The 27590-nt window shown below is 46.9% G+C and overlaps 2 protein-coding genes across 2 annotated transcripts in view; both read left to right on the top strand.

Annotated features, from left to right (window-relative positions):
- The first annotated feature begins 84 nt into the window (after window positions 1-84).
- On the top strand, window positions 85-22857 carry DHX40 (DEAH-box helicase 40). The gene is made up of 18 exons (XM_088657607.1): window positions 85-169; window positions 937-1138; window positions 1309-1454; window positions 1975-2094; window positions 3216-3446; window positions 5221-5287; window positions 6565-6696; window positions 6947-7046; window positions 7911-7997; window positions 9733-9915; window positions 10064-10144; window positions 11688-11845; window positions 14211-14325; window positions 15009-15117; window positions 16725-16819; window positions 18492-18561; window positions 20461-20689; window positions 21736-22857. The coding sequence occupies exons 2-18, from the start codon at window positions 955-957 to the stop codon at window positions 21873-21875; spliced, it is 2247 nt and encodes a 748-aa protein (XP_088513733.1). The 5' UTR covers window positions 85-169; window positions 937-954; the 3' UTR covers window positions 21876-22857.
- Window positions 22858-25605: 2748 nt separating this feature from the next.
- Window positions 25606-27590, top strand: part of CLTC (clathrin heavy chain) — a 77627-nt gene continuing 75642 nt past the window's right edge. The window contains exon 1 of the mRNA XM_035140282.3: window positions 25606-26232. Coding sequence (XP_034996173.1) covers window positions 26191-26232 — 42 coding nt within the window. The 5' untranslated portion in view covers window positions 25606-26190. The remainder of the gene's footprint in view (window positions 26233-27590) is intronic.

Raw genomic sequence — 27590 nt, 5'->3', positions numbered from 1 at the left:
CAGCAAGATTCAAGAAGATGAAGCGGTGGGCGTGGCTTGTGCAGGGAGGACGGCAACGTCATAGGCGCGCGCCGCTTCCCTGTTGCTTTTGAGTTGGGAGAGGAAAAACAAGGAGGTGGAAGAGTCGCCTCCAGCCGGGCCACGTGGTTTTCTACCTGCAGAGCAGAAGGTGTGTGTGTGCTCAGGGAGGGAGAAAGGTGTGGGGGTGGTGGCTCTTGTTTCTCTCCCTCCCCTCAATGAAATGGGAAGGGGCACTGGAGATGTTCTATATTTAGGAGCAACCTTTTGTGATTTAAAACTGTTGTCAATTATTGTGTAATCCGCCCTGGGACCTTAAAGTGAAGGGCGGGTTATTGCAATTATTAAAAGTCCCAGGTTCAATATCTGCCCCCTTTTTTAAAAAACGGATCAGGTCGGACGTGACTGGGACAGACTTCTCGATCTGAGACTCTTAAGGCAGCCGCTGCCAGTCAGAACAGGCGTGAGGCAGCTGCAGCGCTCCAGATGTTGCTGGACTCCAGCTCCCATCAGCCTAAGCCAGCATGGTCAGTGGCCGAGGGGAAAAGGAATTGTAGCCCAGTAAGTTCTGGAGGGTTGTCAGTTCCTCATTGCCTCCTGGTGAACTATTTGTGTCAGGCCACTTCCTGCTAGAGGTTGTGTGTAGGGCTGCCTCCCTCTTTTCTTTTTTACTGAGCTGATTCTGAGCTTGTTGACAAACACATCTAACAGGTGCCACTTCCCCACTCAGCATGCTTTAGCTCTGGGGGAAAGGTGGGATATAAATGTAATAAACAAACAAACAAACAAACAAACAGCTCTCAGTACTCCTGTGCTCAGTGGGACTTACTCCCAAATAAGTCTATTTAGAATTATGGCCTTCAGGTGACATCTGGAACTGCATCGTTGATCATGACGTGTTTATATCTCTCCTTTTAGCCCTGTTGTGTTGTACAGATGAAACGAAAATCCAAATTGCACCAAGGAGAAAGGAGAGATGATCTGGGCTTTGCCTCTCTGCCAATCTGCAGATACAGGAAGAAATTAGTTGAGGCCGTTCGAGATAACTCATTTATTGTAGTGACGGGCGAAACAGGCAGTGGTAAAACCACCCAGCTTCCAAAATACTTATTTGAAGAAGGTAACCATATATTTTTTTCTATATGGTAAAAGCAGTGACTATATTTATTTTCCTTTAACAACCCCAAATAAAATCATGAATTGCTGCTTTTTCCTTTTAAAAGGGTTGTCAATCCAGTCAGTCTCTTTCCTTTTCCTGTGCAACTTCACAAGTCCTGCTCCCTTTCGTAGGTTTCGCCAAGCATGGGGCGATTGGTGTGACACAACCGCGGCGAGTGGCTGCCACGTCTGTGGCTCAGAGGGTGGCGGAGGAGATGGACTGCCCTTTAGGGAGCATTGTGGGATATCAGGTTCGCTTTGATGAATGTGTTTCAGAGGTACGAGTTGGAATCAGCCTTATCAAACTTTATCTTGTATCCCTCGCCGCCTCTGAGTCAAAGGGGGAGGGGAGCTCAAGACAGAGGGATCAGGAAGCTGTTGTGAAGCTGTTGCAGCGCCTGTTCCCTCCTTCAGATTCTGAGCTCCAAGTGTGTCCCTCTGCACCCAGTCTTGTCCTTGGAGGGCTCCCTGTGTCTGGCTCTTCTTCAGGCCTCCTGTGTCTTCCACCTCCCAGTTTTCTCCCTCTTCTGATCTTTCTTCTGTGTCCCACCACCACTCCTCTGGGTCTGAGCCTTCTTCCTCTGTGGGTTCGCTAGGGGGTCCCTTAGCTGGAGCCTCCCACCATGCTTTGGCATCCAGCCAGGCCCTGACAACCGTGTACATTTGTTGCTCTGCCCCTTTTGCCTCTGACCCCGCCCTCCACTGGCATGCGGCGCCCCCAGAAGGGATGCCGCCCTTGGGCTGAGAAAGGTTCTCCACATGTGCTCTAACCAAATGCCTGATCTTGAAACCGCACAGGATACTTCCATCCGATACATGACAGACGGCTGCTTCTTACGGCAGATACTGGCAGATCCACATCTCACCAAATACAGCATTGTCATTCTTGACGAAGCTCATGAGCGGAGTCTGAGCACGGTGGGTAACGAAGCCAGAATGGGCTTATAAAGAGATGCTCACTTGGTCGACTAGAAATGGCCTTCAGGAGACTAGGCAGGGGAAGCAAGTGTACAGGTGAAACTCGGAAAATATCATCGAAAAGTGCATTTATTTCAGTAATGCAACTTTTTATTTTTTATTTTTCTTTTAATTTTTACAAATGCTTTCTTTTGGAAATTCCACAGTAATAAAACAAATAGTTACAATAATACAAAAATAAACAAAAATAAACATCGCTATTACATTTCATGAATTACATTTCATTTATAATTGACCCGCCTAACGACAAATAATTACAATTACAACAAATAAAGGCTTGACATATCTTGCTTTGCATGTCATGCATCTATCTCATATATTGGTTTCACCTTTTAAGTTGCATTACTGAAATAAATGCACTTTTCGACGATATTCTTAATATTCCGAGTTTCACCTGTACAGTTTGGGACACTGTGTACAGTTCTGGATGCCTCACCTCCAAAAAAAGGACATTGTAGAGTTGGGAAAGGGTCAGAAAATGGCACCCAAAATGATCCAAGGGAGGGAGAAACTCCCCTGGGGAGAAAGCTGAAAGTGTTTGGGGCTTTTTAGGTTGGGGAAAAGGCGAGCATGATAGGCGTTTGTAAAATTATGCATGGAGTTTGGCTAGAGAAACGTTTTTCTCCCCAACAGTAGAAGACATCCACTGCAGATGAAAGATTCAGGATAGAGGAAATAAATGGCTTCTTCACATAGTGGCCAGTTAAACTATGGAACTTGCTTCTCTGGGAGACAGTGAGGTCCACCAACTTGTACGGTTTTAAAAGACGACTCAACAAATTCACAGGGGCAAAAGCTATCGGTGGCTACTTGCCACAATAGCTACGTTCTGCCTCTACAGCTGGAGGCAGTAATGCTTCCAAATGCCACTTACTGGAGCCCACAGGAGGGGAGAGAGTGCTGTTGTGCTCGGATCCTGCTTGAGGGTTGCCTGTGGGCAACTGGTTCGCCACTGTGAGAACAGGATGCTGGACTAGATGGGCCACTGGAGGGAAGACCCTCTTATTTCATCCCTGGGAATTTAATGATGACTAGATGCTTGGCTTCCTTCCCGTTTCCAGGATATCCTGTTTGGCCTGCTGAAGCAAATATTTCAAGGGAAGAAGCCGCCGGAGAGAAAAAGGCCCTTGAAAGTGGTGGTGATGTCGGCCACTCTGGACACGGACAAGTTCTCTGAATTCTTTAATCACTGCCCGGTGGTGGACATTCCTGGAAGGAACTATCCAGTGGAGGAGAGGTTCTGTGGCCTCGTGGGCCCGAGGGATGCTGACGGCTCTGCGTATGTTACAGAGGTACTTGCTGGTAGCACTGGGGAGGGCTGTGGCTCAGCTGTAAGCAGCGCCGGCCTCGCTTGCAGAAAGGTCCCAAGTTCAACCCCCAGCATCTCCAGGTAGGGGCCGGGAACGTCCTGCTGTCTGAAATCCTGTAGGGCCGCTGGCAGGCAGTGTAGACAACCTTGAGCAAAATGGAGCAGTTTTCTGTCTTGGTACGGCTGTTTCCTCTGTTCAGTTCTGTAAACTTTAAAGTGAGAAAAACACCTTTCCAACGCCTTAACACTCTCTGGCGGCTCCCACCTAGCCTGTTAATCTTTTCTGGAAGTGGATTAAAATCACATCTAATCATTGTTTCTTCATTCTGGACTTCCAGCCACGGTGGTGTCGAGAAAGGTCGTTCTTGGCTGAGCTCCGCAGGCCCTTTTAATGGTTTAACTGGGGTTTGTTTGTTTTTCTTTCTATGTGATAGTGGTGGTGCTGGTTCAGCAGCTATCTAATTTGGGGGGGGGGGAGGGCCCTTTTTAGTGTTGTTTTATTCTCTGGGGATCCAAGAATTGTAAATCAGTTTCAAAGGGAACTCAACAGCCGTTCTCAGTGTTTACCTATACAGATTTTAATCTTTATTCTAAGGGTTTTTAAAACCTTTTTTTAACCTTTTAACTGTTTTATCACTGCATTATGGTCCTCCACAGGGTCACCAAGGAAAATGGCTAGACCTACAAAGGCTTATCGCCATTTCCTGCACTGACTTGGTATATCTAAAAAACTATGATACCGCTTTAAAGAGTCATGGCTTCTCCTAAAGAATTCTGGGAGCTGTAGTTTGCTAAGGGTGCTGAGAGTTGTTAGGAGGCTCTTTAAGCCCCCCCACAGAGCTACAATTCCCAGAGTTCTCTGTGAAGAGGGATTGGTTGTTAAACCACCCTGGGAACTTTAATAAATAATGATAATAAATAAAATTGTAGCTCTGTGCTGGGAATAAGGGCTTCCTAACAACTCTCAGCATCCTTAACAAATTACAGCTCCCAAAATTATTTGGGGAAAGCTATAGGGCTTGCTGATCAGAAGGTTGGCGGTTCGAATCCCCGCGACGGGGTGAGCTCCAGTTGCTCGGTCCCAGCTCCTGCCAACCTAGCAGTTCGAAAGCACGTCAAAGTGCAAGTAGATAAATAGGTACCACTCCGGCGGGAAGGTAAACGGCGTTTCCGTGTGCTGCTCTGGTTCGCCAGAAGCGGCTTTGTCATGCTGGCCGCATGACCTGTAAGCTGTACGCCGGATCCCTCGGCCAATAAAGTGAGATGAGTGCCGCAACCCCAGAGTCATCCGCAAATGGACCTAACGGTCAGGGGTCCCTTTACCTTTACCTTTATGACTCTTTTAAAGTGATACTATAGAGCTGTAGATGTGTGAATGTGGCCTTGGTGAATGCAGGATACACCCCAGGACTTCTGAAGCGTCAATGAATGCATTATTTCTCCTTCTCTTCTAAGTTATGATGGGGTGGGGCTGAAAAATAGAACTTGGGGGTGGGGCTATGCAGATCAAGGGGTGTGGCTTACACGGTTAGGAACAGGTTCTGCATTCTCAGCAGCTCCTGTCGGGTCTGTGGGCTCCCCCAGGATGCTGGAGAGCATTTCTGAGCCTGTGAAGGAAGCGTGGGTTGCCCACAACCCCAAGCCTCAGGTGGTTTTTACAGCATGTGTGTGTGAAGGGAAACGGCTTCCAACGCTTTGCATGAAAAGGGGGATCTATTTTCAGCTGGTCCTAATCTTATTAATGTTGCTTGTTTCAGACTGTAAAAGTCACCTTGGATATCCACTTGAGCGGCTCAGCCGGAGACATCCTGGTTTTTCTAACAGGTGAGCATTTCCCATGCAGAATAACCACTTTTGATGGTGAAATTACGATATTAATAAAATAGCAGACTCCTTGCTCTCGTCAGATGATGAGTGCGTTAGATTCTCTTGAGTGACCTGGGTTTACCACTCTGCAGCAGAGTATTATAATTTTATTATTTATATTATTGTGTTGTAGCCGACTAAGTTTTTCTCCGAGTAGACTCATGGAAGCAGGTTTTCTTCCACTAGTCAATCAATTTCAATGGGTCTCCTCTTGAGATTGATTAGTGTGGAATACAGTCCATTATTTATTAATATGCACAGCTTAATGCAAAAAAGACTAAAAATAAGCAGCTTGCAACATACAAAAACAAACCCCATTACACAGGCATTCAGATATAAAAATCCACATTTAAAATCCACAATGAAATTATCCTGTTAAAAACAACACAGCAATTAAAACAGGTGACTCCAGGTTGGGGGAATCAAGGGAGTGTCTGCTTAAGCAAGTGCATCTTCATAAGACGGCGGGATGCCAATGCAGATGGAGCCCCTTGCATTTCACTGGTGAGTGTATTCCTTAACACTGGCGCTATCAGGGGGAAAGCCCGCCTCTGCACCACCGCAAGCCAGTAATAATCAGGCTGTGACACAACTCACTGGTTCCATTTTTGTTTGTGGACAAGTGTATACGGCTTCTTGTGAGGCTGGGTGACTGCTTTAATAAGCTGATTGATTGACTTGACAGTCTTGTCATCTGGGACTGCAGGACGTAGCTGATTTGTAGATGTAGTTCAAGGTTTTCATGAAATCCGTTAACTGCTGATCTATATGCCCCACCCCAAATAAGAAACAATAGCCAGGGATTGTTTTCATGCTGCAATTGGGGTGTGCAGAGAAAAGTTCAGTGTGTAGTACCAGATGCAGAGTTCTGCTTTGTGAGAATCTCTGCTTTCATGTTTTTTTAATAAATAAGTTGCTAGTCCTTATCACTTGAAAGCTAGGCCTGGAATAAGACTTCCAGTAGCTGTAAAAGGCAAGTACAGTTCCATAACTTCTTTCTCTTCCCTATGTTTGAAGTAGGGAGGGAGAGAAAGAGAATGTAAGTTACTCCTTTAGTAAAATGTGAAGCTTTTATTGCCCTAATGCAAAACTTTTGCTTTGTTTGCTCCAAATGCAGAGCACAATCTGGCCAAAGCTAGACAATTTAAAAAAACAAACAAACAAACAGGCTTGCAGTTTTGGAGCCTTCCCTCTGCCCCCCCCCAAGACCTCCTTGTTTCTCTTTTTGTTTTTAGGCCAGTCCGAGATTGAGAAAACCTGCGAGTTGCTTTTCCAAAAGGCAGAGTCTATCGATTACCAATTCGATGTAAGGGATGGCTCTGTTGAAGGCTTGCTCATACTGCCATTATATGGCTCCATGCCAACAGGTGAGTCTGAGTTCTGCTTTGTGAGAATCTCAACTTTCATTACAAACCGCCCAGCCAACCAACCAACCAAGTTGCTAGTCCTTAGGACTTGGAGCTGTCCAGGCAGTGCCTTGCTGAAACTCAGGTTGAGTGGGCAAAATGGCAAATCCCCTGGCCCAGCCTCATTTCTCCTCCCCATGACCCCATTTGAAGAACTAATGACATACGTCTGTTTCAAGGTCTCTACAACTCTTCCCCCCCCCCCCGGCAGATCAACAAAGGAGAATATTCTTCCCTCCTCCTCCAGGAATCAGAAAGTGTGTGGTGGCCACAAATATTGCTGCAACTTCTCTGACAATTGATGGAATCAGGTTAGCTGTTCAGGGTATTTTTTGACCAGAAGAATGAGGCAGAGGCCTGAGAACAGAGCGACGGGTGACTCGGATATGTATGGCAGGCCAAAATTAATACCGCCCCCCTTACGAGCTTCACCATTTTATTCACATAACAACCCTGTGAGGTAGGTTATGCTGAGAGACCATAATAATAATAATAATAATAATAATAATAATAATAATAATTTGTTATTTGTACCCCGCCCACCCGGCTGGGTTTCCCCAGCCACTCTGGGCGGCTACCAACAAAGATCAAAATACATTAAAATGTCACACATTAAAAACTTCCCTAAACAGGGCTGGCCCAAGTTCTCTCAGTGAAGTTCATGGCTAAGTGGGGATTCAGACCCCCTAGCCCAGCACTCTTAACAACTATACCACACTGGCTGCCATATTTTACGCAAGCATGGATTATAAATTTGCAAGTAAATAAATAAAGAGAGTTCCCAGGGAAGAGGGATTGATGGTTAAACCACTCTGGGAATGGTAGCTCGGTGATGGGGTCTCCTAACATCTCTCAGCACCCTTTACAAACTACAGCTCCCAGGGTTCTTTGGGGGAAGAAGCCATGGCAGTTTACAGTGGCAGAGTACCGCTTTAGATGTATATGGTACAGATGGGTCCCTACCGCACAGAATTAAGAGTCGCTTCTGTTTCTCCACTCACCTCTTGACTCCACCCACTAGTGACATGTGGCTCCACCCCCCCAAAAGCATGCCCACGAGGGAATGTGGTCTTCAGGCTGCAAAAGGTTCCCCACTGCTGGTTTAAGGGGCCAATGTGAAGTTAGGCCTGCTGTGATGGTTGAATGCATGAATCACATTTGAGCTTTTCTTTAAGGTACGTGGTGGACAGCGGGTTTGTGAAGCAGTTAAACCACAACCCGAGAGTGGGCTTGGATACGTTGGAGGTTGTCCCCATATCCAAGTAAGTTTGTCGTCCCCACCCCCACCCCCATTTTAGAGGAAATAGCCTTTCTTATAAAACCTGTCATTTCTCCACAGGCTGCTACAACTAATAATCATTTATTTATTATATTCTGCTCTTCAGCCCAAAAGGAAGGCTCCTAGAGCCATCGTTTTTTTACAATCTAAAAAGTCACAACACAAAATGAAAATGGGTTGGGAGGGCAGAGGAAATAAGCAAATTCAGGTTCAGGTTTTTGGTTGGTAGTAACTATTGCACGGGACCCAGGTGGCGCTGTGGGTTAAACCACAGAGCCTAGGGCTTGCTGATCAGAAGGTCGGTGGTTCGAATCCCTGTGACGGGGTGAGCTCCCGTTGCTCGGTCCCAGCTCCTGCCAACCTAGCAGTTCGAAAGCACATCAAAGTGCAAGTAGATAAATAGGTACCACTCCGGCGGGAAGGTAAACGGCGTTTCTGTGTGCTGCTCTGGTTCGCCAGAAGTGGCTTTGTCATGCTAGCCACATGACCTGGAAGCTGTACGCTGGCTCCCTCGGCCAATAATGCGAGATGAGCGCGCAACCCCAGAGTCGGTCACGACTGGACCTAATGGTCAGGGGTCCCTTTACCTTTACCTTTTAAACTATTATTAGCCTTCCTATTATTATATATTTGTATCTATTATATATTTTGGAAAGTTGTGGTTCTGCTAACTATGCATTAAGACACACCTCTTAAGGTACCATGATCCAAATTTTCATGCAGCGGTAAAACTGCCAGCACGTTTGCAAAGCTAAGCAGGGGGTGCGGTGGTTTCAAATTGGATGGGGAGCCGCATGTTGAGATTCCTGCATTGCAGGGGGTTAGACCAAAGGACCCTCAGGGCTCCTTCCAACTCTACAATTCTGTGATGTTTCCTGAAATCATGCAGTTGGTTTTTGTCTTCATTCGGGTACCATTTTGAATCACGATGGCAGACTAAACCTTTCGAAACCGAGCTGGTCTTAACCACAGATTTTACAACTGCCTCAGTTTTTCAAAATGAGTTTCTTAGACTTCTCGAGCAATGCTGGACACATGGCTGCTAGTTAGTAATATAGCACCACCCCTACAACTCTGTTCATTTGACCTGCATTCCATTTGATCCTGGCTTTGTAGAATTTCGGAAGGGATCTCAGAGGTCATGCAATCCAACCCTCTGGTCAGTGGCAGGAATCTTGCAACTGCTGTGCCCCTGTCAGACACCCGCCCACCCTTTGCTTAAAACCCTCGGCCAAGGAGGGGACCCTGTTGTTTTCAGCAGGGGGCCAGGTCCACTGTCCCTCAGACCTTGTGGGGGGCCGGACTATATTTTTTTGGGGGAAATGAACAAATTCCTATGCCCCACAAATAACCCAGAGATGCATTTTAAATAAAATGACACATTCTACTCATGTAAAAACACACTGATTCCTGGACCGTCCGCGGGCCAGGTTTAAAAGGATCCGGCCCCCGGGCCTTAGTTTGCCTACCCATGTTTTACATGGAAAGGGAACCCTGTTGTTTTCTCCCTTTCCAAATTCTGTTCTTTAAAGTAGTGATGTACGTTATCTGCAGTTAAAACAACAATTTTTTGTTGCTTCCAAGAGGGCCCCCTCTGCTGAGCTTCACGCTTGAGAGGGCCTGTGGGGAAGGAGGCTGTCTTTCACGTATTTGAAGCCTAAGTTGTTTAGTTAGCTGCCAATATATTGATAATCATTGGTTAATGATCCTCTTTTCAGGAGTGAAGCATTGCAGCGAGCTGGCCGAGCCGGACGGACATCTTCTGGGAAGTGCTACCGGGTGTACAGCAAGGAATTCTGGGAGCAGTGTATGCCCGACCACATGGTTCCAGAGATCAGGCGAACCAGCTTGACGTCTGTCGTCCTGACCTTGAAGTGCCTTGCTATCCATGATGTCATCAGGTAGCCCATCCATGCCCAACAAGCTGAATGGGGAGTCGCGGGGGTGGGGGAAAGGAAAGAGGGTTGGCGATCTTGTTGTTTCACTTCTTTTTAAGGAATCCCACAACCTTTGGTGACTCGATTCCCCCCCGCCCCATTTTCTGTTTAGGTTTCCTTATTTGGATCGCCCAGAAGAGAGACGTATTCTGGAAGCTCTCAAGGAGCTTTATCAATGCAGTGCTATTGACCGGTAAGTTTAAGCACCTATGTACATACATTTGTTTCCCCTGTAATTTGCTTAAATTATGTTTTGTTGTTGTTGTTTAGTCATTTAGTCATGTCCGACTCTTCGTGACCCCATGGACCATAACACGCCAGGCACTCCTGTCTTGCACTGCCTCCCGCAGTTTGGTCAAACTCATGTTCGTAGCTATTATGTTTACCTGCCAAAAAACAACAACAACAACAACAACCTCGCACCCACCTTACAAATCAGGGAAAAAAACAAGTGATTGCCGGTTTTCACTCTCCATTGACACATGGGACTTTACTGGAACATCTAATATTACAGCCATCAGCCGATATTTTCCTCTTCTTTCTGAAAAACTGCTAAGCTCTGTATTCCCTGTGTTGCTTGAAATTAAACATCAATAAAAAATATTTATCTGTTGGGAGCCGCCCAGAGTGACTGAGGAAACCCAGGAGATGAGTGGGGTATAAATAAATAATAATTGTTATTATTTACAGTATTATTAAAACAATGGCAGATTAAAACAGAGCATATTTTGTACAGGGGCCACCTGGATGGTGCAATAGCACCCATGATGTTTTCCTCTGCCACCCAGGAAGCCTTCGGGCACCCTCACCCTGCTCATGTGTCCCTTTAGTTGTGGGGTGGTGAGTGTGATTACTTTTTTCCTCTTTTGAATAGTTCATAGAGCTGAAGGAGGACGTTGGAAGAGTGACTCTCTTTCCCACACCCTTTTCCAGCTCCAATGCACTTTTCACAGCTGAATCTGACCTTTTGCTGAATCTGACTGTTACCCAGATCTCTTGGTGCAGTGAATGGTGTGTGTTGGGATGCGGGTGGGCTGATCTGGAGAAGTTGGATGAGAAATGACCTGAGGGAGTGGTGCACTTGCTCAAAAATACAAATGTGCTCTCAGGCCTGAAAAGGTAGGAGGCCCCGATATATGGGTCTGCTTCCAGACTTAAAAGTTATTTCTGCTACTAATTTCTTCCGCTCCCAAGAATATGGTGGGAGGGGGTTGCAACTCAGTAGTAGAGTACAGTGGTGCCTCGCTGGACGAATTTAATTCGTTCCACGGGTCTTTTCTTATAACAAAAAATTAGTCTAGCGAATCCCATAGGAATGCATTGAATTTTTTTTTTGCCCATAGGAACGCATTAATTGAATTTCAATGCATTCCTATGGGAAACCGCGATTCGCTAGACGAATTTTTCGTAAAACGAATTCGTCTAGCGAGGCAACCTCCACTAGAAAAAAACTTTCGTTAAGCGGAAATTTCGTTAAGCAGGGCATTCGTTAAGCGAGACACCACTGTAAATAAATAAAATTACATTTGGGGCAGAAGTGGGCGGAGCCTTGACTTCTCTGATGTCATTTTGCTACTTTATGCATTGGGTCACGTGACGCCTCTGGTGTCACTTTGTGGCATGGGATCACATGCCTAGGGCTTAATGTTTGGCTAACAGAAGGATAACCAGATTTCCAGATTAACCCTCATTCCTTATTCCCCGCCACCCATCTTCTCTCTCTCCACAAAATTTAGGAGAGGCTACGTGACCCAACTGGGCGAGTTCATGGTACGGTTCCCCCTTCCTCCGAACCTGACTTGTGCTGTCATAAAGGCTGCCTCTCTGGGTTGCGAAGACTTGATGCTTCCAATCGCAGCCATGCTGTCAGTGGAAAAAGTGTTCATTCGACCAGGTAGGACGGGAGAAGGGGTGGCCGCTGTTGGCAGCTGTGGAGCCAGAGAACACCCATTTCCCCCCCTGAAGACTGTCCTTTTAGGGTAGGATCATTCCTTTCGGAGGCCTTAGCCGAGGTTGTTGTACTCTGGATCGTGATGATGAGGATAAGCTTGTGCATCTAGGTGACCCACATTATTTTGCATCAAGAGAGGGAGCTGGGCATGTTTAGCCTGGAGAAGAGAAGGTTAAGGGGTGATATGATAGCCATGTTCAAATATATAAAAGGATGTCATATAGAAGAGGGTGAAAGGTTGTTTTCTGCTGCTCCAGAGAAGTGGACACAGAGCAATGGATTCAAGCTACAAAAAAAAAGATTCCACCTAAACATTAGGAAGAACTTCCTGACAGTAAGAGCTGTTCGACAGTGGAACTTGCTGCCAAGGAGTGTGGTGGAGTCTCCTTCTTTGGAGGTCTTTAAGCGGAGGCTTGACAGCCATCTGTCAGGAATGCTTTCATGGTGTTTCCTGCTTGGCAGGGAGTTGGACTGGATGGCCCTTGTGGTCTCTTCCAACTCTATGATTCTATGATTCCAAGAAAACGTGACTTCTATCTAGCCCTGCAAATTAAAACTTTAAAAAGGCACCTTCCTAATAGTGAACTTGTGTGTTGAGTGCCAACAGCAGTTGAGAACAAGAGGGTTTCTGAAGAGAACATATTGCACCCGTCCTGAAAGGCCTACATTGGCTCCCAGTACGTTTCCAAACACAATTCAAAGTGTTGGTGCTGAGCTCTAAAGCCCTAAATGGCCTCGGCCCAGTATACCTGAAGGAGCGTCTCCACCCCTGTCACTCAGCCCGGACACTGAGGTCCAGCTCCAAGGAGGGCCTTCTGGTGGTTCCCTCACTGCAAGAAGTGAAGCTACAGGGAACCAGGCAGAGGGCCTTCTCGGTGGTGGTGCCTGCCCTGTGGGATTCCCTCCCACCAGATGTCAAGGAAATAAACAACTATCTGACATTTAGAAGAAGGCAGCCCTGTTTACGGAAGTTTTTAATGTTTGATTGCATTATTATTATTATTATTATTATTATTATTATTATTATTATTATTATTATTTTGTTGGGAGCAGCCCAGAGTGGCTGGGGAAACCCAGCCAGATGGGCGGGGTATAATTAATCAATTATTAAATAGGAGGGGGGTATTGGTGGTGCTCAGGGAAATTCTTGGGATTTTGGAAGTCCAAAAGGCTGTTATAAAAACAAAAGACAAGGAGCCCCCACCCCCACCCCCCCAAATCCTAGCCCAATCTGAGCATGTTTGGTAGGCAGGGAATGTTAAGTATCAGATGGAGAAAGGAAACAGAAAAGGGGTGTGTCTGTGTGTGTGAGAGAGAGGGAAGGTCCTGCTTGAGTCAACAACACCTGATGGCTCAAGGTGGCACCCGTGTTTCCCTCCTCATTTAGTCCTCACAACAACCCTGCGAGGTAGGTTAGACTGAGAAGCACTGAGGGAAATGGCTGTTTTCTGTGCCAAGGCAGCGGCCTGCAATGGCTGTGGAAACAAAACAAAACAAAAAAAAGGCAAAGGGCTGGGGTGGGGAGTGATGCTTGAATAGGAATGATTGTTGTCAGAGGACAAAGGTCCTTTGATGGTCCTCCCCACATTCGGTGGTGGTGCTGGGTAATCTCTGTAACACATTAACTTTGGGTTTCTTTGGCTCAGCAGTAAAAGGCAGTGCATGCTAGCGGTGCCTTTGAAAGGGAGCTGCTGCGGATGGGGGGGGCTACTTAATCATTTATCAGTGCCCACTTTAAAAAACCAAACTTGAAAACCTGCCCTGTGCCTTCAAAGCTAAGCACCTTTCCCTAGCCACAAGCTGGCCTGTAGCAACCGAACAGTGACTGGGAAATCACTCTGCCTATGCCCAGAGGCACTGTTTCCCCCACTGCTAATTCTTGTGACTGCAGCTAAGCTTTTGTCTAAGACCTTTTCCGGATGTCTAATAATAATAATAATAATAATAATAATAATAATAATAATAATAATAATATAAAAAAAACCACTTCCTGGGTTACTCAACCATTGTTTCCTGTTGCACCTGACCCCCAGGAAATGATGATAGAAACCTGAAAGTACCCAAAAAGCATTAGATTGCACTTGAAAATTTGGAATAAAAGGAATTGATGCCCAACTTCATCCAATTTCAAGTTCTCAAAGCTTTATTGGCATATAAACAAGATTACAATAAGGTTCTGCACAATGAAATCGTAACACTCACGAATCCTCATTGCGTGCTGAAGAAACCTGGCTACTATCTCCATCTTATTCCCATCCTGGATAAGCATAAGAAAGACTACCTTACATTCGTCACCATATTTCCTTAGGCGATCCTGAAGCTCAGAAAGAAGCTGACCTCCGACACCAAGAGCTGTCTTTGCAAGCGGGAGGATGCAACGACTTTGCGACTCTCCTGAATGTCTTCGAACAGTGCAAAGCAAGGTACCCAAAATGGGGGTTGGCTGCAAAATGGGCAGAATTTAAGATTGGTAGGAAGCAGGGATGTTTAACCCCATTTTCCAGGTCACCTTCTCCAAGCTGGTGCCTTCCAGGTGTTGTCAGACTACAACTCCCATCAGCCCGTCAGTGCAACTATTGGGTACAGGACAATGGGCGTTGTAGTACAGCAATAACTGGAAGAATTTTCCTCTTGTGCTTCAGTGCCAGAATAGCAGGTGGCCAGAGGGTTGTAAGTAGGGTTGAGTTAAAGGTTTTTTTGGGGTAGATTTTAGGGGTGTGGGGCCTTTGCCCAACCTGGGGGGGGCACATTCCCTTCTGGGCAACATTGCAGGGGCCAGACGTCAGCAGTGGGCAGGGCCAGAAGGAAAAGAGGGTGCAGGAACACATGTTAATTTCATCGCACCTGTTACTACATCTTCTATCCAGGAAAACATATTGGCATCTCCAGGTAGGGAAGAGACCCCTGCCTGAAACCCCTGCCAGTCAGTGTAGACAGTACTGAGCTAGATAAACTTTGTATAAGGTGGCTTCCTTTCTTATTAAACCAGCCTTTAATTCAGAACCTTGAGGACTGGAATCTTGCTTTGCAGAAAGCAGCTTCCCATGTTCCATTTAAAACAGCAGCTTTTGTTGACCTTGCTTATTTCCCTCTTGATCTGGCTTAGCAAGTCCCCTTCTGTTTGGTGCCGGGATAACTGGGTGCACTGGAGAGCTCTGAAGCTGGCGTTCAGTGTGGAAGCGCAGCTCCGGGAGATCACCAGCAAGCTGAAGCAGGTGGGCCTACCTTCGGCAGTGGGGGGTATTGGGATTGGGGGGGGTGTCACGCAGGGGTCCTTGGGAGGTTTCCCCAAGGAGCTGTGCATAGTTAGCGCTGTGGAACTCACTCCCACAAGAAGCAGCAATGCCCCCCAACTTGGATGGCTTTAAGAGGGTTAGACAAATTCATGGAGGCTCTCAGCGGCTGCGGTCAGATCCTGCTGGTATCTGGTTGTGCACAGTGAGAAGAGTGTGTTGGACCAGATGGGCGTTTGGCCTGATCCTGCATGAGAGCCAGTGTGGTGTAGTGGTTAAGAGCGGTAGACTCGTAATCTGGTGAACCGGGTTCGCTTCCCTGCTCCTCCACATGCAGCTGCTGGGTGATCTTGGGCTAGTCACACTTCTTTGAAGTCTCTCAGCCTCACTCACTTCACAGAGTGTTTGTTGTGGGGGAGGAAGGGAAAGGAGAATGTTAGCTGCTTTGAGACTCCTTAGGGTAGTGATAAAGCGGGATATCAAATCCAAACTCCTCTTCTTCTGCTTCCTCTTCCTCTTCTTCTTCTTCCGTTCTTAAAGCTCATGCTTGGCACCCTTCCCTGTCATAATAAACTCCTGATTGTATTTGGTTTTGCCTGCTAAAACAGTCATTCCAAAACGCAAATTTAGTGTTTCACACACCAGAGATTTCACAGCCGTTGTTTAGGTTCCCCACTCCTGACTTTTAAGAGCTGCTAATGCAAGCATCATTGAACTTGGACCTTTTAAATTTTTTACTATGTCTTGTACTCTTTACTTATTGTCAAAATTGGCCCATGGAGGGTGGACTGAGGAATCTGGCTGCCACTAGCTTGCAGTTACCTGGTTTCGGTATACCAAGCCCTGCACAGCTTGAGTCAGGATACCTGCAAGATTGTCTTGTCCCCTTATATGCCCAGTCGATGACTGCACTCTGCAGGTGAGGGCCTCCTGAAAATACCATCTCATCAGGAGATTCACTCTGCACAAAATATGAAGCAGGCCTTTGGGGTTTTGGAGTTTCCTCCCCTTTAAATATTAGACAGACACCATCTCTGTTACAGGTAGGTAGCCGTGTTGGTCTGACGCAGTCAAAATAAAAATAAAAAATCCTTCCAGTAGCACCTTAGAGACCAACTAAGTTTGTCATAGGTATGAGCTTTCGTGTGCATGCACACTTCTTCAGATATCTCTGTTGTCTCTTTGGTGCGAGCCGAAGACTTTCCTCTTCCAACACAGCTTTTGATCAGAGATCTTTCCCAGTCTGCATGTGCCTTGGAATTGTTTGGGGGATGTTTTAAAGGTGGCTTAGCATTCTAATAGAGGATTGACCTGGAACAAGCGTAGCAAACATGGCACCCTCCAGCTGCTGATGGACTACAGCTCCCATGATGCCTGGCGGTTGGCCAGACTGGCTGGGGCTGATGGGAGTTGGAGGACTCATGTTGGCTCACTGTGGAGTAGAAAGACCTTCCATCGGATTGAGTAAGGCAGTTTTTGGTTCTCTCTCTCTCTCTCTCTGGGTTTCCTTTTAACAAACAATGTATTTTTATCTATGGATTCTCTCTCTCTCTCTCTCTCTCTCTCTCTCTCTCTCTCTCTCTCTCTAGCTGACAGACTTTCCAAGAGAGCATTTTGACGGCTCCAGGAATGAGATCCTGAGAAGATGTCTCTGTGCAGGTTATTTTGCCAATATTGCCAGGAGGTAAGGAGTTCAACAATCCACCTACTTATTATGGTCAATTACCAATATCCAGAAATCAATTATGTACAATTACAGAAAATAATAGCAAGCAGAACTATAGCCATAAAATTACTGATAACTATATAGTACTATATAGGTTGCCAGGCATGGAAAACAATATTTTAAGTTTGCTGAAATTGGTCCCTGTTGAATTTTGCACGCAGCTGCGCAATGTTTTGCTCTCCCTGGGTACGTTCTTATCCGAAAGGAGCAAAAAAGTAGAAAATGCACATGATCATCCCGGGAATTTCTGTAAAAGAGGGTTTCAGTAAAAATCTTACCTATATCATGATAAAAAGAACGACACACAAGGACACGAGTTAACATTTCTGCCTCTCTAGATTCACAAGGACATTTACCGTACATTAATGGGGAAAAGGAGTGGCGCTGTGGTCTAAACCAGTGCTCCCCAACCTTTTTATCGCCGCGGACCAGTCGACGTTTGATAATTTTACCGCGGCCTGCTGAGGGGGGGGGCGTTGATTGTTTATATTTTATTTAGATTGTTTTGATTTAATAATTTTAATTTAATTGTATTTAAATGTTCCTTGGGCGGCCCGGTACCAATTGATCCACGGACCGGGACCGGTCCGTGGCCCGGGGGTTGAAGACCACTGGTCTAAACCACTGAGCCTCTTGGGCTTGCCGATCAGAAGGTCGGCGTTTTGAATCTGTGTGATGGGGTGAGCTCCTGTTTTGTCCCAGCTCCTGAAGTTCGAAAGCATACCAGCATAAGTAGATAAATAGGTGTCGCTGCGGCGGGAAGGTAAATGGCATTTCTGTGTGTTCTGGCACTCGTCACAGTGATCCCTGTGCCAGAAGTGGTTCTTTCATGCTGGCCACACGACCCAGAAAAGCTGTCTGTGGCTCCCTCGGCCTGAAAGTGGAGATGAGCGCTGCACCTCATAGTCAAATTTGACTGGACTTTAACCGTACAGGGGTCCTTTACTTTTACCTTTACCTTTTGTTAATGACAGGGAATTTCTTGGGGAACCTCCCCTCCAGAACTGCTGATGGAAGGACATTTAAACATACCAGAGTAAAGGCTCTGTGATGTTTTTGGGTGGAGACAGTGTAAAAGGGAGTTCACTGGTTTACAGGGCTGCAGTGCTCTGTCAATAAGCATGTTATTGGAGGTTAAGACTATAAGCTCATAGAACCGTCGAATTATAGAGTTGGAAGGGACCCTGAGGATCATCCAGTCCAGCCCCCTGCAAAAATGCAGGAATATACAGCTGTCCCATATGGGGATCGAACTGGCCACCTTGGCATGATCAGGACCACGCTCTAACCAGCTGAGCATTGCAGGGGGTTGGATTAGATGATCCTCAGGGTCCCTTCCAACTCTGTGATTCATTTTGTAATGTAAATAAAACTGATAGGACAGTTATAACAGCAGATGAAAATCAAAAGGGGGGTGGAAGCAAAGCTATATAAAACATGTAGAATGAGTACAGTTGTGCAGGGGTTAAAATGACAAAAGTCACAAGTCAACTATCGGCGTTTTCGGATTATCAAATAGTCGAGGAAACATGGTCGTCCCTTTCAGTGTGTGGTGCGGTACGGGCTGGTTTTTTCCCCTGAAAGGGTGTTGCTTATCTGCGTCAACCTCTTCTTGCGTTTTTGCTCCTAGATCCATAGGCAAGTCATTCTGTACCATGGACGGCCATGGGAGCACCGTCTACATTCACCCTTCGTCCGCCGTAAGATCCCTCTCTCTGTTAATAATTGTTGGGGAGGGGGGGGGGAATTGAACGGTTGAACCTTTCTTTAGATAAAGAAGAAAGCCCAGCCAAGCAGATTCTCTGCATTCCTGGCTTTATTTGATGGTACAGGTAAATAGTCTTTTTAAGAGAGAGGTCTCGGGTTCAATCCCCAATTGCATCCCTGGGTAGGGCTGGGAATGTTTTCCTACATGGAGAGCTACTGCCAGTCAGGGGAGACAATACTGAACCAGGTAGACCAGTGCTCTGACTCGGCACGAAGCAACTTACACCTTATTTAGCTTTTCACTGAGTCAGACCTGACCGCCAGCAAACTCTCCAGGATTTTAGACAAGGGGTCTCTTGCCCACCTGGCTTGGGGGCACCAGAGATTGAACCTGGGACCTTCTGCAGGCAAAGCAGGAGTTCTACCACTGAGCTATGGCAGTGTCGTTCGTCATACAGGCAGGGGCCTTGTGGCTGGACGCACAGGGGATACTTGACAGCTAGGTGGATATAACAAGGATTTCCCTTAAGACAGGAAGTTGGGAAGCTGCCAGTGCAGTACATGCTTAACTCTGCAGTTTGTACCGTAGCGTACCTTTCTTTAAGAACATGAGATGAGCCTGCAGGATCAGGCCAGTGGCCCATCTGTGCCAGCATCCTGTTCTCACAGTGGCCAACCAGATGCCTCTGGGAAGGCCACAGGCAGGATCCAAGCAAAAGAGCAACTCTCCCCTCCTGCGCTTTTCAGCAGCTGGCATTCAGAAACCTTACCAACTCCAACCATGGAGCGGAGCAGAGCCATTGTGGTTAGTAGACATTGATAGCCTTGTCCTCGATGAATTTGTACAATCCTCTTCTAAAGCCATCCAAATCGGTGCTATCTCTGCCCTTCTGCCGGAGCAACACTGAGCTTCAGGAGGAAGAGGAAGGTGTCCAGAAGGTGCCCTGTGAACTGGTTGCAAAGCAGACAGAGCCAGTGTGGTGCAGTGGTTAAGAGCGGTAGACTCATAATCTGGGGAACCGGGTTCGCGTCTCTGCTCCTCCACATGCAGCTGCTGGGTGACCTTGGGCTAGTCACACTTCTCTGAAGTCTCTAAGCCTCACTCACTTTACAGAGTGTTTGTTGTCCCCCACAAAGGGAAAGGAGAATGTTAGCTGCATTGAGACTCCTTCAGGTACTGATAAAGTGGGATATCAAATTCAAACTCCTCCTCTTCTTCAATAATAATAATAATAATAATAATAATAATAATAATATAATTTTTTATTTATACCCCGTCCATCTGGTTGGGTTTCCCCAGCCACTCTGGGTGGCTTCCAAAAAAATATTAAAATACAGTAGTCCATCAAATATTAAAAGCTTCCCTAAACAGGGCTGCCTTCAGATGTCTTCCAAAAGTCTGGTAGTAGTTGTTCTCTTTGACATCTGATGGGAGGGCATTCTACAGGGCAGGTGCCACTACCGAGAAGGCCCTCTGCCTGGTTCCCTGCAACTTGGTTTCTTGCAGTGAGGGAACCTCCAGAAGGCTCTCGGCGCTGGATCTCAGTGTCCGGGTAGAACAGTGGGGGTGGAGATTCCTTCAGCTATGCGAAGAACTACTTCCTTTTGCCTTCCTGAAACTTCAGGCATTCAGATGTTTGGGTTCTGTTATTTTGAGAGAGAGAGAAAGGCTTCCTTCAGAACTTGCTGCATTCCAGCTCCCAGCAGCCCCAGCCAGCTGCGTCTAGGATCAGGAATGATGGGCAATGTAGCTCAGGAATAACTGGAGGTCACTGTGGAGGCAGAGCAGAGCCATCATAGCTAGTGGCCATTGATAGCCGTCTCCTTCCTGAAAGGAAGCTCCTCTTGTACGAAGCATTTCTGATAACTTGCAAAGCACACGTCTCCCACAGCTCCGTGATCAGGAAGCCCAGCTGGAATGGATCCTCTTCCATGATGTCCTCGTGACCTCCAAGGTTTACGTCAGGATGGTGTGTCCGGTCCGCTACGAGTGGGTTCAGGACCTGCTGCCCCGGCTGCACAAGATCGACGCTTACGAGCTGAGCAGCATGGCCCGGGAGGAGGTGACGGAGGAGGAGATGGCCAAATGGAGGAACAAGGAGGACCTCAAGAAGCAGAATGGTAAGCTCGAACAAGGCCTCCTCTGTGGTGGCCCCAGGTGGTAGAGTGGAATGGCATCCTCTCCAAAGTTGCCTCTTGTGCAATCGGTATCAGAGTATCTGGCTTGCAAGCAAAAGGCATGAGGTGGGGCCAGGAAGAGGATTGAAACTGTAGAGAGCAACTGCTAGTCGGTGTAGATCAGCTGGAGGGACCAGGGGTCTGACTCTGTATAAGTTCGCTTCTTGTTTTCCTGTGCCTCTCGATGATTGGTTACAATGCACCCCTTTAGCTAGATGTTTGGTTGAGTGGCTCTTCTCTCCCCCGTTGCAATGATGCTCTGTGCTGCTGTTTTGTTTAAAGCTTATTGGCTACTTCATGTATTTATTAGATAGATATCCCTTCCTTCATTCCTTCCAAAGGAGCCCAGGGCTGGCATTTTGGATATTGAAACTGGACTGGATAAACAATCTTTTATCTGCTGTGCCTGTAGTTTGTTGCATGGTTCACAGTAACCAAAGCTGGAGAGAAAGTTGTCCCCAGGGACATTTTTAGTTGGTAGTTTTATTTTATGATTTTAATTTGGGAAGGGCTGAAGTGCATGGACAGAGCATCTGCCCAAAAGGGAACGTGACCCTCGGGCTGAGAAATGTACTCCATCCCTGTTAGTTTTGCCTTGGCCTGATGATTATCAGCTTGTAGTAACAGAGAGGCATTCCCTGCCCCCCACTGGTGTTGTGGAGTGCCCTCCCTGCTGGAATATGAGTGACCCTATCATTATTGGCATTCCGCCGGATCCTCAAAACGCACCTGTTTAAGTGAGCTGGTGATTTTGTTGTTTTAATTGTTACTTTTTTGAACATACACAGTGAAAAGAATCACTTTGTAAATTTAGGATGTTTTAATGTTATTGTGCAGTTTAATTATGGATTGATTTTATACACAGAAGCCATATTGGCACATAATCAGTATATAAATTTATAAATGATAGTAGTAGTAGTAATAATAATAGAAATCCTGCATTTTGCAATATTGATTTCTAGTGTGTGGTTTCCCCCTTTCTCCTTTAGAAAAAGCGACAGACAAGTCTGCAAAGAAAATGGAGAAGAGGAATGATAACCAATCCATAAGTGATGCTCGGGCCCGGTTCTTAGAAAGGAAGCAGCAGAGAATGCAGGAATTAAATGCCTCTTCCAAGGAAACGAGCTAACCTAGAAACTGTGGCTTACTTGCACCAGCAGCACTCCTCCATCCCTGCCACCCACAATGTACACTTGTTTTACCTGAATTTGCACAGCTAGAGCTGGGGGAATGGAGACGGCGGGAAGGTAGGACCCAGGGGAGCCCAAGCTGTCACCTGATACCTTGAGTGGGTGGAGCTACATCACTGTGTATATAAGGACCGGCTGCAAAGGGACAGCTCTAGTTAGAGAGTCCCAGCGGGTTGCCTTGGTGGCTGAGAGGATGCCATGTCTGCTTGTAGCTCAGAAACGCTTGCAAATGCCTGCAAGCATGCTGTGGTGGTTGCCGTGTCATGGGCGAGGCCCCTCTGAAGGTGTTGAGGCCAAATCAGTTACCTTTTAAGGAGGCAACTAAACTACAAACGACAACAAGCCCCGGACTTCTTTTGTCTCTCTTACACCACACACAAACCTTCCTCTCTCATACAGAGACTTCCACACTTCCCTCTCTCATCTGCCCTCCTCCTCTTCGCCTCTTTTGCAAGGACTTCCCCCCTGCAAAAGCCAATTTACAGTTTTCCATGTCAAAATTGATCAAACTGTTGGCATTGTTCTGCGATCAGAAGAGAAGGCCACTTGACAAAACCCTGGCGGGGAGCCACCTTTTAAAAATGAGTGCATTGAAAATATTTATGGTTCTTACCTATGCTGCTTCTAAGCACTGTTCATCTGTTGGTATTTGGCTTGGAAAGTTGCCTATGACATTGCAACCTTTTTCTAAAAATGCACACTCACATTGGGTGAACTGTTCAAGCAAGAAGTTATAAAGCTTTTATTAAGCCCTTTAAAGAATATATTCATTGCAATATTGTATATACTGGGGTGTGTGTGTGTGTGTGTGTGTGTGTGTGTGTGTGTGTGTATTCTTGGTTGTAAAATATCCACCCCCTTTTGTTGAGTAAGAAACGTATTTTGTACCTTTTTTTATAAAGATTTGACAGCTTAAATTGAGCTCTTTGAGTGTATGTGTGTGTGCAATGAATCTTCAGAGTTGATATCAATCTTGGATGGATCTGCTATTCCTCTTCAAGTTGAGTTAAAGATACTGGTCCCCATTGTCTTCCCTTTTTCTGCAGGGTTACCTATAGCAAGGGTGTGTGTTTGTGAGCCCACCATTGTGGTTAGTCTGTGCCATTCCTTTGTGTGGCCTTTTTAAGAACATAAGGAGAGCCTCTGCTGGATGAGCCCAGCATCCTTGGGGAAGAGCCGCAGCAAAATGACGGGCTGTATTCCTCGCTGCACAATCTTCCAAGGGCCAGATGCCAGGGTTCTGCAGGGCCAGAAGCAAAAGTGGGTGGAGCAACAAATACAGACTTTTGTGTACAATAGCAGGCCAGTTTCTTCAACCCTCCAGGCAAGGAAGAGCCATTGTCACTGTTCAGACATATTCTAGCTAGCCAAGAACACTCAAGGAGGATGAAAAGCAGGGACTGGTCAGGAGTGTGGCTTGGGGAGAGGCCCAAGGGCCAGAAAGAGAGATGTGGAGGACCACATTTGGCCCCCAGGTCCATGGTTCTTCATCCCTGCTGCTCTGTACCATATACTATGCACTAGGCTCCTGCAGGGGGTGGGGTGTATGTGCACTGCATTGAATAAGAGGGGTTTGCAGAAATCAAATGTGACCCCCTTTGTGCATGCAGAGCAGCTTCGATTAGCCCAAAGCTACCATTGGACCCAATCCTAACAAACACACCTGTTATTTGATGGAGGAGACTCTGGTTCGTAAAGCTTCTGCCTGAATAAATTTATTTTTAAAAAATTCAGGCTGTAATGTTATTTCTTTACTTAATTTGTACCTGCTGCCTAGCTTTGGCATGTTCTCATTGGGTGGGAAACATCAGATGGGGGAGCCGTGAACCAAAGCGCTCCACACTGCAGCAGTTTGTTACAGTACAGGTCCACACTTGTAATGCTTAAACATTTGCAGCTTTGTAGTCATGGTTCAATGTATCTATTTAATTAAAGGGACCCCTGACCACTAGGTCCAGTCGTGACCGACTCTGGGGTTGCGCGCTCATCTCGCATTATTGGCCGAGGGAGCCGGCGTATAGCTTCCAGGTCATGTGGCCAGCATGACAAAGCCGCTTCTGGCAAACCAGAGCAGCACATGGAAACGCCGTTTACCTTCCCGCTGTAGCGGTTCCTATTTATCTACTTGCATTTTGACGTGCTTTCGAACTGCTAGGTTGGCAGGAGCTGGGACCAAGCAACGGGAGCTCACCCCATCACAGAGATTCGAACTGCCGACCTTCTGATCAGCAAGCCCTAGGCTTAGTGGTTTAACCACAGCGCCACCTGGGTCCCTATTTAATTACCTATTTAATCACACACACACCCCCCAAAAAAATCCTGGTAAGTTCTTTGAAGGGGTTCATACAGTTCAGGAGATCTATGCTGGCTTTGTGTGTGGGGGGGACAGCGCAATTCCACCTCCCAGTTAATCTATTTTCATCCACAGTTTTCTATTTTTACAATGCATGCCATTGGATTAAAGTAGATAATGCTATCATGGAAGTCTTTTAAGAAATGGCTCCCCTCTCACACTGCTTGTTTAGGAGCTATGCCTTGGAAGATAACAGGAAGCCTCAAAAACATCCCAAAAACATTTTGGGTGGGCAAAACCTTGGGGATTGCAATAGTCATTTCCTGATTGCCTGATTGTTAAGGAGTATCATCTCTTCCAGCTAATTGGGTGGCTGACATTTACAAAATGGGCCAAATCTTAGGGATGGGAGAAATTTGTTTGCTTTACATTGTAACACCTACCCAACTGATTCCATTCCCTTAACCAAACACTTGTTGCTATTCATTTTTCCCCAAATCATACATATATTAGGGGGAAAGTGCACCCTCAAATGCTTCGTGTTAGTGAAGAAAAACCCCAAAATGCATTATATTAGGGAAAATTCATTGCAAAATAATGTAGGTTTTTTCCTGCAAGTTTAAAAAGAATACAGCCCAAAATCGGATAGCAATTGGGTGAATTCACAGTTGGAAAAAATTGAAAATCAGAGAGAGAGTAAAATTGGTAGAACTACAAGGTGCAGGTAGGTCAGAGCTTGTATAGGATGCATTTACAAAAAGGTCAATTTGCATTTGTTGCTCCACCCAGTAGTGCCATGTGGCCCCCACAAAAAATGTGGCCCTTGGGCTGAACATTCTCCCTTTGTTTCATACATGGTATATTTACTTATATTGTTCATTTTTTAAGATTTAATTTTCATTTACATTTTTTCAATGTAGACTGCCCAGAGACACTTATTCTGATAACAGCTGATAATTAATTTTATTAAGTATTTATTTGCACAGCCTCAAGTCTCTTTCTCCCCTCTCTATGCATTAAGCTGTGGAACAAGGTTACCAGTCCAAGGTCATCTCACTCTGCGTGCCAAGGCCGGGATTCGAACCGGCAGAAAACCGTAAGCAGGTCTTTTCCGCGCAGGCGCCGTAACCACCTACGCCATGGAGAGTTCTGAGCATCCCCTCTCACCAGGGACTATTTTAATACCCGAGAAAGAGAACGCGGAGGGGAACAAGGTGAACTTCCTCCTCTGCCTAGAAAGTCCACCAAGAGAGAGAGAGAAGCACCTTCCTCCCCCCCATCATGTGATCACGGGGCAAGAATCCCAGGTGGTACCGGTAATGACTATGGGGCGCGAGAACGGAAGTGACGTCACCCCTCCGCCCAGGTCGCATGATGTGGCAAAAAAAGGGGGGGGAGACGTAGCGCCGAAGTAGGCGGAGCTCAGGAGAGCGAGAGGGAGGGGGCGAACGCTTGGCTCGAGAAAGACAGATCGAGAGAGAGAGAGGAAGAAAAAAGTCCCTTCCGGTTTCGCGTATCCTTCCGCGCTTCTCATTGATTCCTTTGCGTGGGCGGCGTTCTGATCCTTCCGCCGCTGTGCTAATTGGCGGCAGGTGAGGAGGAGGATAAGGCGGAGGGAGCCGCCGCCGCCGCCGAAGACTGTTCCTGCGCCGCCCGGTCGTTGCTCTCCCTTCCCTTGAGGAGGAAAGTGGTGTGTCCTTCCGCCGAGCGAGCGGCGGCTGTTTCCGGATCGTGAGCGGCGGCCTCCCACCGTCTTCTCCCTCTCTGCTTCCCCCGCCATTGAGAGCCGCCCTTTCCCCCTTCCCGGGTCCTTGGCTCGCCTCTCCGTCGGCTGCTTCTTTTCCTCCCCTCCCCCTCCTCCTCCTCCCGGGTTTCTTTTTTCTGTTTCCCTGTGGAAAGACTAGGTCCCCCGCCCAAACGCCGGGCTGGAGCCCCAAAACCCCAACAACGCTTCGGGCGCCATGGCTCAAATCCTGCCCATCCGCTTCCAGGAGCACCTGCAGGTGAGTCTTAAGAAACCCTCGGCGGGGTGCGGAAGGGGGTCGTGTCTGTGGGGAATGGCTGACGGTCAGGAAGGCCTGGGGTTGGAAGCGGGGCCGAGAGGAAGAGAGAGGAGGGGGCTCTCTGTGTGTGACAGATTTAGGCCTTGGGGGACAGAGGAGGAGGGGGGCAGGGGAAAGGGGGCAGCAGGAGGAATGGGGACGAAGGGAGGGGCGTCCTGGGTTAGGAGCTGGAGCTGGGGCAGGTGGAAAAGGGGTCAGGTGGAGGACTTGGGGAAAGGGAGGGAGCTCCTGGGTTTGAGGAGAAGGGCGGGGGAGAAGAGAGGTTTGTGCGTTTGATTATTTAATTTCTATACAGCTTAACATGTTAAAGACTCCTCTTAAGTAGTGCGCAGAAACTGGAAGCAACAGGCAACTTGAACAAAATATTACAAAAATGCACAGTTGCATTTTTTAAAAAATGTTAAATTAGTTCAAAGTTAACTGATATGTGTAAAACAGCATGCTTCCAAATATCAGTTGAGAGCGAGAGCGAGAGCGCTGCTGGGAGGTGAGTGTGAGGGAATTTAGGATTAAAGGACGTTTCTGGAAGGGGTGGCGAGATAATTTTATATGTAATTCAGCATATATATATGCATATGGGGCAGGCGTCTGTGATAGTGGAAGGGGGGTGAAGCTAGGGTTAAAGGGGGTTCCTTGGAGCCACGGGGAGGGGGGAGGCAAGAGTCGTTTGTGTGTTTGTATGATATGAATGAAGGTTGGTCTTTGGTATAAGGGTAGGGAGAGGTAGCTGAGGAAATAGGTCAAAAGGAAGTACATTGAAGGCATTTGGGGTGGGTGTAAAGCAGGAGTTGTATTGGCAAGGTGTACTTATGTATGAAGGAGGGAGGGGACAACTGTGTGATAGCTGAGAGGGAGGACTGGTAGGAGGAGGCAGGAGAAGCTATTGGTTAAACTGGGTTCCCTGAAGTAATGGCTGGGTGGAAGGGCAGAGGCCAGAGCTGCCTGATTGTATGGGATAAATATGATGGGGGGAGTCATCTGTGATGGTTGAGAGAGGGCTGGTAGAAGTAGGCAGGGGAAACTATGGTTAAAGGGGTTCCTTGGGGGAGAGGAGGCATGTGTGTACATAATACATGTATGAAGGAAGGTTTTAACTCTTTCCTCTCTAGAGTACCCATCTCTGTGTTAGCTGAGATGAGTGGAATCCCCTGACTGAGATTAACAGGGGTTATTTGAAGAATTTAAGGGAAAGCCAGTGAGGTGGGTGGGTGTTACACTGAAGGTCAGGCTCATCAGTGGGGGAAATTGTGTGTGAAAGGGCTGCTGGAAGTGGGGAGGGGCTGAGATTAAAGGGGGGC

The sequence above is a fragment of the Zootoca vivipara genome, chromosome 14 (assembly GCF_965207765.1).
Source record: "Zootoca vivipara chromosome 14, rZooViv2.hap1.1, whole genome shotgun sequence".
NCBI lineage: Eukaryota > Metazoa > Chordata > Lepidosauria > Squamata > Lacertidae > Zootoca > Zootoca vivipara.
This window is presented reverse-complemented; position numbering and strand designations above follow the sequence as displayed.

Bases quoted from the DNA above. Each gene is read 5' to 3' on its own strand.
- DHX40 (XM_088657607.1), top strand. From the start codon at position 955: ATGAAACGAAAATCCAAATTGCACCAAGGAGAAAGGAGAGATGATCTG. The intron at 1,455-1,974 runs GTACGAGTTGGA...GAAACCGCACAG, and splicing joins TTGATGAATGTGTTTCAGAG to GATACTTCCATCCGATACAT. The intron at 10,145-11,687 runs GTAAGTTTAAGC...CACAAAATTTAG, and splicing joins CAATGCAGTGCTATTGACCG to GAGAGGCTACGTGACCCAAC.